Genomic DNA, 11,334 nt, shown 5'->3' with positions numbered 1-11,334 from the left:
ACTGAAAGAAACTTGCCTTTCCACAAGGCCCAACATTTTTCTCCGCAGAAACTTCATTCTGCCAAAGAATACGTGTGTTCTTCAACACGGCGGAAAGTATTATCAACAAATGAAAGAGTACTCTACTACAATGAGGGCTTGCAATGTTAGCTTTACGCTTTGTTTTAAGAAAAGGAAATGAAGATACGTGAATGAAGAAGGCACAAGAAAAGGGAGTGAAGTCACCCTTTGATCTACACACTTAAAGGAAGCTTTCCTCTTGTGAAAGAGCTCTACTTGAAGAAAGTGAAGTGGCAGAGCTATTTTCATGAAACTCTCTTCAGTCATCGGCTTAGATACGAAGGTGGTAGAAGACAACACTTTCTCTATTTTAGAGAATAAATGAAGCCCGAAGTGAAGCAACCTTAAGTGGCTAAAAGAAAAGAAAAATGAAGACTGTAAGAAGGATCCTTGCTCCGCAAAAGTGTTGTTCGCAAAGTTGGTAGAAAGAAGAGTTAAAGAATCCAAAGAGCCAATTTTAAGCATTCTGCAAAGATAAGAAAATGTAAAACATCATAATGAAGAAGAACCCAATAAGAAAGGATGATGAGATGAAGAGATGATGCTAAGGAATATGTGGAGAAAGTAAGCAATCAAGCCTAATTCTTCTGCTGCAGAATCTACTACAACATTCACTTCCTACAATATAGATGTTGCTCTAGCAGAAGCAGAGTAAGAGGTGTATTGACGCAGAGAAATAAGTGCATGTATTGCGGCAGAAAGTGTCTGCATATTCTGCGGAAGCAGAAAAATGAGTATTTATCCCTACAAAAGCAAAGAAATGAGTATGTGCTGCTGTAGAAACGTGAAGAAATAAGTATACAAATTGCCGCAGACATAAAGAAATGAGTACCATTGTAGAAGTTCAAGATCACAAGAAATTTCCAAGAAGCAAACCAAGAAACAAGCGAAGAAATGATGAAGAGAAGGATGCACACATCATCATCATCAACAATCCCTTTGAATGAAAACCATATGGGAAGAAAAGAGTTAGTAAAGTGAGAAAAAAACCATTAAGCCTAAGCGGCAGGAATAATGGATCACAGGTCCATGAAATAAACAAATGGGCCTTGAAGGAGCAAACGGGCTTAAAGGAGCCAGGAAAGAGAGAATAACAAACCCATGGGCAGTGTATGACGTGAAAAAGTAAGAATGAGCCGTGGCAGACTCAAAAGTAATGTAAGCAAAGAGAGTAGGGGTTGATGGCAAGCCCATGAGCCCCAAGGATGAGTATACAGTAATTGGGCCGGGGAAGCCCAATGAAATTAGTAAAAGTCCATGGGAGTAAAGAATTGAAACGGGCCAAGGGTGCCCAAAAGAGTAAAATGGGACAAAGGAGCCCAAACGGGACAAAGGAGCCCAAATGGGACAAAGGAGCCCAAAAGTGATGAAACGGGCCGAGGATGCCCAAAAGAGTAAAATGGGACAAAGGAGCCCAAATGGGACAAAGGAGCCCAAATGGGACAAAGGAGCCCAAAAGTGATGAAACGGGCCAAGGATGCCCAAAAGAGTAAAATGGGACAAAAAAGCCCAAATGGGACAAAGGAGCTCGAAAGTGATGAAATAGGCCGAGGATGCCCAAAAGAATAAAATGGGACAAAGGAGCCCGAAAGCAATGAAATGCCAAGGAAGCCCGAAACTGCATAGTACAAGCCCAATGATAGTACTGGGCTAATGGAATTTAGCGAAAGGAAAACATATAGCAAGCCCAAAGAGGCCTAGCAGGCACAAGTCATGAAGGGCAAAAGGAAAGCATACAACAGACACAACACCACCCTCATGAACATCAACTTTTTGGCTACCCTTGGAGGGTCATAAAATTGTAGAAAGATGGAAAACAACTTGCCTAAGGAGAGTAAATATTGAAATAGCAAGCACGCGAAGAAAATAAGAGAGGCATTTGCATGTGAGTTGTGAAACAACCCGCAAAAGAGAACCGCATGAGTTTTCGCATACGAATTGCAGGAGCAATCCATATGCTCAGGGGGCTGAATGTTGATGCCCATTTTTGTAAATATGTACCCGAAGGTTTATGAGGAAGAAAGCCCAATGAAGAGCAAGGCCCAAAGGCCCACCAAGAATACCAAAGAACAAGAAGGGTCCAAAGAAAGAAGTGCAAGTGAAAGTAATTTACGGTAAAACGCAAATCTGCTGCAGAATACAACTTTACCGCAGAATACAGCTTTATCGCAGAATACAGTTCTCTGGCAGAATGGCTTCGGCAGATGAAGATAAATTGGGCCCAATGCCTTTTTGATCCAGTCAACATTATTTGGCCCACAAAGGCCCAAATCATTTTGTATAAAAAAGATAGGCATGAAAACTGATATGAAGAAGAACGATGAAAAGAAACAAGGAGCAGCAGGAAATGCGTGAAGGAAGAGTCAAACTAAAGGAAACGACAAATGCAGCAGGAAACGAGTGAAGAAATAAGACAAAAACACGCAGTAGACGAAACAGAAATAATCTGCTATGGCAGGAATGGCGTGGGAGACAAAAACAAAAGACAGTGGAGCAAGAACAAAAGGGTCGGGGCACCACCAACCTGTACCCAGCCAATACAAGGGAGGTGGGCCCACGGTTAAAGAGATTCAAAGGGCGTGGTTTGGTGGTGGGGGGAAAAGGGGGTCTATATTTGGTTTCTTGCCATAACTTCTTTTGGGATATATACCTTGCTGGGATGGTATCTTACTCAAAAGAAGTAATAAATGGTTGGGACCACTGATGCATGCCATAGAGCTAGGTAGTGAGGTAGAGGTATACGGCAGGAACAAACAAAATGAAATTTTGTCGTGCAACAAACATATTCTGAGCAGATGGTAGTGGTCGGGGCAACCAATGGGTGAGTGGGTAATCTTAAAAGGATGCCCACAACAAACCAAAAACAGTTGGTGAAGCCCTAGGGGTAAAAGGGAGAAATCTCATTGAATTAGCTCACTATAAAAGGAAGGTAACCACGGCAAAAAAAAGGAGAGACGGAATAGGGACCGAGGTAGAGGAAAAAACAGGGGAAAGAGTGAAAAATAGGGGAAGAAGAAAAACACCCAGAGGGGAGAAAAGGAAAGAAAGAAAGAAAGTAAAAGAAGAGAGAAAACGTGGCAAGAATAGGGGCATGCATCAATAGACCATCTTTTCCCTCCCTCTTAGCAAACTCACTTTTTGAAATCTCTAAAAGTAATAGCTAGTAGCCATTTAGGTCTATTCTCCAAAATGAACAACATTTGCGGCAGGAGCCTATGATAAGGTTGTTGAAGTTGGAGTTTGGGTTCCTTCTTGGTTTACTTTTTTCTATGGGCTGATTCAATACTTGATTTTGATTGCAAATATATTTGATTTCTCTCATTATAACTTATATCTGCCGTATTTAGTCATCCTGCTGTAGCACGTTTTTATCACGTCTGCCGCATCAATTGTCCTGTCGTGGTGTCTTTACTTGCTGTATTATTTATTCTGCTGTAGTACCTTTTTATTATATTTACTGTGTTAATTATTATACAAGCTAAACCATTTCTTGCCGAAGCTTTCTTCTTTATTTGTTGTTACGTATTTTACTGTTGACACAAGCTAACCATTATCCTGCCGTAAGTATATATATACATATACCTTGTTTCTCATGTTTTGCAAAATATATTTTATATATGTATATGTGAATACGTATAAGTATATATACTCATATATGTATGTATATATTTGAAAATATGCTAACCCATTTAAGCTAACATTTGTTTGATGGGTATTTTCTTTGGGTTTTAGATTTATTCATGCGCAGGAAGTAGAAAAGTGTTTTCTGCAGTAAAAACGAAGAGTGGTCATTCACATTATAGAAGGCTTTAAAGCACGGTAGGAAGCTTTACCACACAGCAGGCAGCTTCACTACATAGCAGAAACTTTTATTGCCCGGCAGACGGTTTTACTACACGGCAGAAAGTTTTGCTGCACAGCAGAAAAGTTAGACCTGTGGCAGAAACCAAAGAATAGTTCCTTCTGCGCAGAAACGTCAATCCTGCGGCAGAAACTGGAGAAAAGTTCCTGCGGTAGAAACAAAGGATAAGCCCACTTTGCAGCATCTTCCCTTGGACTTGGATTCAACGTTTGCGCACAAGCCGGCCCAAGTTGAGTTCCAGTTGGACCGGTCTCAACTCCCTTACTCAGAACACTCGGGCCTACTACCGCGGAAGGCATCCTAGCCCAACACACACAAAAAAGGCCCCCACAATCTCAAATTATAATGGAAGTTTTTCTCAAAAATAATAGAAGAGCCTATTTATGTATAAAATTATAATTTTATACATAACTAGCCTCTGAGCATAGATTAATTTAGAATATTTATTATAATTTTGGATTATTACATTTTCCAATCACAAAAAAAACCTAAGGGTGTGATGAGTATTATGTGTGGTGAAATAATTTTCATCACACCCCTGGGTTTTTTTGTGATTAATGAATGTAATAATCCCAAATTATAATAAATGCCCTAAAAAAAATAAAATAGAAGAGCCTCTAAGCACATGCGTGAGAGCATGCTCAAAGGCTAGTATTATATAATTGGGCTGTGTTAACAACAATTTTTTTGACAATTTTTTGTAGTAACAACAATTTTTTTAGTAGTTATTTTATTTTATTTTTTATTGTTTTTTTGACAAAATTTTTCCTTTTTTTTTAAGTGAGACCCATAATGGAAAATAATTTAATTGCTTTTATTTGTATTGATGTTGTTCTAATGCTCAATTAATTTTTTTTTTTTTTGAGAAATGAAAAATGGGGGTCTTTATGGTTATATTACACCCCCGGGCAGGGAGCCAGTGGCCTCGGTTAGGGAGTCCGTAGTCGGTACCCATTCTGTACCCTCTGTGTGGAAGTCACCTCACATTTTATGAGTACACCTCACCACTGAGTTTACCCACCAACGAAAGCCTGCGGGCAACGGGACTCAAACTTAGGTGTGTTGCATGAAGCGTCCGAGCCTTACCCACTCAGCCAAGCCCTCATTGGCTAATGCTCAATTAAATTTTATTTGTTTAAAAAAAAAAAAACTATTCAATCCATGGGTCCAACTTGATTCAGGTGGGTTGAGTTGAACCCATTAGGTTAAATTTTTTTCAACCCAACCATGGTGGACCAGATTAAAAAAACCTATCAACTTGACCTATGCACACCCTATTTGCAAGTGTCAACTCCTAAGCTAGTTAGATTGAATCTAATGTGTGTCTGTGTCAATTTGGTCAGAGTGGAAATGCTTTTAAATAAACATGGAAAATTCATTATAATCAATAGGTTGATTTCTCTCTCTCTCTCTCTCTCTCTCTCTCTCTCTCTCTCTCTCTATAAGTATATAAGGCTAGAGACAGTCTGATCTTAAATATATGGGCAATTTTTTTTTTCCCATAAATCTAACTTGAGGATAAAAATATTCCAACCCAACCCACCAACTCACGAAAATCAATCCAATGCATTGGGTTGGGTCAATTTCATCAAATTGGATGCATATAATACTTGGGAGCTAAAAGCGACATGGTATCAATCACAAACAATGTGACTCATTCCAAATTTTGATTCTTGATTGAGTAATACTAGCAATATAACATTTTTCACAATTTCTTTCTTAAGAGATAGTTGATTGTTATTGAAGAAACATCATTTTCATTTGAGTCCACCAATGACACTAGTTTTATTATGTACTAATCACAACATGCTATATATGGTTGTGAAAAAAATGTGCAATTTCTCAATTTAAGGGTAAATTATAATTGAATAATACTATGACACATTTTTTTATAATGTTTTTCACAACCATTTATATTGCTGAATGTGATTGAAGTAACATCATTTTTACTTAAGTCCACCACTAACACTATTTTATCATGCACCATTCACTTATAAGTCATCAGTATGTATATTAATAGTCAAAATTGAGAGAAAATCCAATTAGATTATAATTGGATTCTCAATTTTGCACCATGTGTCCCATTTAATTTTTAATTTTGTGTCAAGTGAATTATTGAGTGTAAAAATCGAAGAGTCCAAATCCAGTAAGATTCTAAATTGGATTTTATTTGAAGTCCAATTTTCTGTCACGATTTTTGTGGCAAGTGAATTATTAGGTGTAAAAACCAAAGAGTCTAAAACTAATTAAATTCAAAATCATATATATAAAATGAGAAACTATTACATATTTTAGAAATGTATGGTTTAAAAAAGTTTAAGTTAATACCATATATAATTTAAACATCTTCTTGAAAATGTATAATTTGAATCGTATAATCAAGTATTTTTAATTGTACTCTTACATATGTACAAAGCTACACACTAGTGTTAATAGTTGAGGAAACTACGGACTCATTAATTATAATTTAGCTAATGTGATATGCGATAAGGTGCTTTGAATTTTTAGACTTCCAAGTTGTTTTTTTTTTTTTTTTTGGGTTTTGGCCCTGACTTGGATTAATGAGATGACCATGCTCTGTTTGGCTTCAAGGCTTTGTAAGTATTTGCTTTTTATTTTTTCAAGGGTACACAAACATGAGTATAATATGACTCCATGGGACCAAGGCAGATGGCTCAGAACAAAGCAAAAGTCTTGTCTTCACAATATGCATTTGGGTTAATCCTGAGTCTGACCCCCAAAATTTAAATAAAACAAAATTGGTTTAAAGAATCAGATGGACGTGAAAGAGAGAAAGCAAATTGAGATGGTTTGTCCAATTGAGTGGATCTAGGTCCACACATTTTCACAATACGCATTTGGATTGGTTTAGTATAGCAGTTCCTAAGATTTTATGATATTTATGAGATTCAAGATTCAAAACCTTTTATCAACATATTATGGTCATTCCATGATAGTGGCAGAGCTAGGAAATTTTCTCACGGATGGCAGGTGAATACATTTTTGCGTAATTTTTAGATTTATTACCAGATGTAAAAGAAGATTAATGGAAAATTTCAAAAACTAAGAGGGTCATGGCCCCCTTGGTACTCCTAGCTTTGCCTATGGAAATCCATAAGATTCCTTCTAGTAATAACCTGATACATGTGGAACGAAAAGATTATATATACATTTAAGGAAATAATTAGATACAAAAAGCGGTTCAAAAAAAAAAAATTTGTCTGGGTCAAGTTCTATAGCATTCACACAGTGACATGAAACAATGATAGTTTTTACCAAAAAAAAAAAAAAAAAAAACAATGATAGTTGATTTTTCCCGCTGGCACTCAACCTCCACCATGGAAATATGGTTAAGATATCTGATATCCACAGGGATATTCCACGTACCCAAATGGATTGGAATTGACACGTGGCCCAATAACATAGCAAAATCTAGTATCACTAGCCAATGGCAATCCAAATTTGGATTCGCCTATATCCCCAGTTACACATACTTGTACTACTGGTTGCTCTTCCATAATCCACATTCATTCATTCTCTCTTTGGTTCCTCTCCAAAAACACAAAACTTCAATAGGAGACAAATGGCTGCCAACACATTGATGAGCTGTGGCATCGCCACCACAGCTTTCCCATCAGTCCTTTCTTCTTCAAAGTCCAAATTTGCCACAGCTACCCCTCTTTCTAGTGTTGGTGTCAATGCCTCATCCCGCTTTACCATGTCGGCGGAGTGGATGCCAGGTCAGCCTCGGCCTGCACACCTCGATGGTTCGGCACCCGGGTACGTATAAATCATTTACACATAAATCTTACAAACGGATGTATCATCGATAATAATAAATAATTAAAAAAAATATAAATTGGGGCACTTATATATTATGTTGTAAAATTGGTAGTGTAATTTTAGCATTTTTGTGTGATTATAGGTATCATGTAAAGCATGATGTGAGGTATGATTAGTTGCATGTGTTTTTGTGTGGCAGTGACTTTGGATTTGACCCACTTGGGCTAGGTGAAGTTCCAGAGAACCTTGAAAGATTTAAGGAATCCGAACTCATCCACTGCAGATGGGCTATGCTTGCTGTTGTAAGTTTCATTTTAAAGACTCATAAGCAATTTGTGAAAACACTTGTCTCCTAACTGAAGTTTGGGTTATCGTTACAAGGAAAATGTTGAATTCACAAACTATTTTACAAATTACTGGCGTAATTACGAGGTTTATGATTATTTGTAAATGAAAAAGTAATATTAATAATGTACCCAAATAAAAACCGGTAAGAATTTGTGACCGTAACCTTATATAATTGATAATCCTTGTGAGCTCATATAACAAAGGAGAAATTTTAACTTTTTAAATTGAAAGGAAAGTGAAAATAAGGCTTGAACTCAAATAAGTGGTTTTGAAGCTACTATAATAAACTACTGATTAACCCAAAAGCTTATCGTTTTATGTAATTATTTTCCATCTATCTTCGTATGTTTTTGTAGCCAGGAGTCCTAGTACCAGAGGCGTTGGGATTGGGCAACTGGGTGCAGGCTCAGGAGTGGGCTGCAGTTCCAGGAGGCCAAGCCACATACTTGGGAAACCCAGTGCCATGGGGTAATCTTCCCACCATTTTGGCTATTGAATTCCTTGCAATTTCCTTCGTTGAGCACCAACGTAGCATGGAGAAAGACCCTGAGAAGAAGAAGTACCCTGGTGGTGCTTTTGACCCCTTGGGCTACTCCAAGGACCCTAAAAAATTCGAGGAATACAAGGTCAAAGAGATTAAAAATGGTAAGAGTGATTGATTCATTAATTGTTACAATCATTTTTAGACTATAAAGAAGTTATGTAAATTATGTATCTAACATGTTTTTTTTTTGTTTGATTTGTATGTAGGTCGGCTTGCAATTTTGGCTTTTGTGGGGTTCTGCGTTCAACAATCAGCTTATCCTGGCACAGGACCATTGGAGAACTTGGCTTCTCACTTGGCTGACCCATGGCACAACAACATTGGGAATGTGATTATCCCAAAAGGGTTGTAATTTTGATCATACTTTTCACTGTAAAAGTCCATGTGACATTCTGTAATGAATCGGGATTTCTTTGGTCTGTGTAATTATAAGTTTAGAATTGCTACATTATTAACTTTCACTTTGGTACCTAAAAAATACTGTGAAAATTAGTGTACTTGTTTTATTCTAGTAAATGCAAAACAAGTCTAGTTAATTCGTGGTAGTGGTCGAGAGAAATGCTGGGAACAATCTTCAATTGACTGGGATAGTGACTAACTATTTGGGTATTTTCTTCTTGCACCCTAAAGGCAAAAGAGAAAAGTCTGTTGACATAATTTTTGTGTCATAATTTTCGTTATAATTCTAACGTAGTCTATAGAAAGTGGTGGAAAAAAATAAAAATAAAGAGTCCATACGGAAAAGAGAATGAGAATCACTACAACAACTAAACTCAAATCAAATAAATTAGTATTGGTTTATTAAATTATTATTTAATTTATGAAAACTGAAAAGTAGTATAAATAACATTATCTTTGTTGCTTGAACAATTGGGCCTAACTCTTGACATTAATTATTTGCTGCAATAGCCCACTGCCCATTGCGTGGACAGTTGAGTCTGCGTCGCTGGCTTCCCTTGGGCCATGGGCTCAGTGTAACCATGAAGAACCACAAAAATTTACCGGCCCAGCATCAGCTTGGAATTTTTATTTTATTTAATTTAGCTTGGATTCTTGAATCCACGATTAACCTAATAACCTATTAACCTTCATAGTTCATACCATTCAATCATGAAAAAAAAAAATCAAGACGGCCTTTTTATTATTATTATTTTTTAATAATTTAATAGTTGGAGAGATATATTGAAATAATAGATGTTTCTATTTGAAAAACTAAAAGTAACAAAATGTACAAGTCTCATATACTGTGAGAGGGTGGTATAATGAGAGTCACAAAATAGGTGTACATTAATTTCTACCCATGGCACTTGCGACAACTTAATTAATGGCCTGCAATGTGATAAAACAATATTTAATGAATTGAGATTTCCATGATTTCAGAAGAATAAAAGGCAATCTAATTGGTTTTGCTCTCAATCAATTCTCAGAGCAAAATTAAAATCAGAGAAAACCCCCCTAATACACATGTTCCCACTTGTTGTGGTCAGGGGGTTAAGTAACAAAATAACCGATGTTTGGAAAATTATGTGGTTTGTAGCTTGTTTATGAATATTCTCACCGCAAATGGTGCCTATTGTCTCCATTGACTAAATCTTATTTTGGTTTTGACAGATCCTATACAGTCATCACAAGAGCAAAAAATAATTCTTTAACTTCTCTTATGCATCTTGGCAACATGGGTACGGAGGTACTATAAAGCCATTTTATTCTACACAAGTCTACTCATTTCTCTTCCTTTACACGTAGGATTGTACATATTGTAATCTGTAAGTTGGCTACATTGTTTTTTTAATTTCCTACACATGTAAGAATCGGCATTAGGGATTTGATGAAACTAGTTTTGTTGACAATGTTGGAGCAAAATAATGAAAAATGACACATCCAAGTTGGTCATGAAAACTCATAGACTAGAATGTTCTTCACATCTCTAATTATTATCCAAAACAACAAATGAAAAAAAAGAAGGGGCACCCAATTATGTGATACTAATCTATCTTAGAATAAACATATAATCTTTGGAAGATTTGGAACTCCCTTGATTTCAGTCTTTCCTTCCTATAATTGAAATTCAATTTTGGATTTATTAGTAGTAGTTAGAACTTAGACTTTGACGCCCCATGTTCAATCACACTTCCTTGTATTGGAATCTTCTAACATAATAGAAATCTAAAGGAACTACCAAATACCAATCCAATTTCTCTGATGAAGTCTATATTAGAATCATAATTCCCTGTGCTCGTTGTTGATAGGCAAAAAATGTATTGACCCATTTGGTAAATTAATCAATTAATTAGATTAAATTTCATGCAATAAGCGTGGTAGTACAAATAAATCACTAATTAAGTTAAATGTAATGGAAAATAAATTTGACAAAAGTGATTTATTTACGAATTGGGAAGACCACCGAGGCAAAACTCCACCGGGTAAACTTAAGATCACCACTTCTGAGAATCTAATATTATCAAAACAAGCGGTTATAAGTAAAAGGAATCCCAGTACCTAATACCAACCTATAGTTGAACATTTACCCCAATACCCAATTGGACTTATAATGTAGCGGCAATTTCTCCTTTCAATGCATGGCTCCTAGTACGTGACTAACCAATGATGCGCAGATCTCAGTACATGACTAACACTCCTACTTGAGAAAGATGTTAGCTGCAAAGTTCTTCATTTCATCCAACAATGAAGATTAAGAAGTCCCTTGGTTATAAAACCCTTGGCGCAAAGACGCAGT

General features: G+C 36.5%; 1 protein-coding gene across 1 annotated transcript; it reads left to right on the top strand.

Annotated features, from left to right (window-relative positions):
* Positions 1 to 7,426: 7,426 nt before the first annotated feature.
* LOC111985145 (chlorophyll a-b binding protein 6A, chloroplastic) lies at positions 7,427 to 9,023 on the top strand. The gene is made up of 4 exons (XM_024016794.2): positions 7,427 to 7,702; positions 7,905 to 8,007; positions 8,410 to 8,698; positions 8,804 to 9,023. Exons 1-4 carry the CDS (start codon positions 7,506 to 7,508, stop codon positions 8,947 to 8,949), a joined length of 735 nt encoding a protein of 244 aa, XP_023872562.1. The 5' UTR covers positions 7,427 to 7,505; the 3' UTR covers positions 8,950 to 9,023.
* The last annotated feature ends 2,311 nt before the right edge of the window (positions 9,024 to 11,334 follow it).

Source organism: Quercus suber, unplaced genomic scaffold, assembly GCF_002906115.3.
Source record: "Quercus suber isolate HL8 unplaced genomic scaffold, Cork oak 2.0 scaffold_302, whole genome shotgun sequence".
Lineage (NCBI taxonomy): Eukaryota > Viridiplantae > Streptophyta > Magnoliopsida > Fagales > Fagaceae > Quercus > Quercus suber.
The sequence above is the reverse complement of the archived record's forward strand: the minus strand, read 5'-3'. Positions and strand labels throughout refer to the sequence as shown.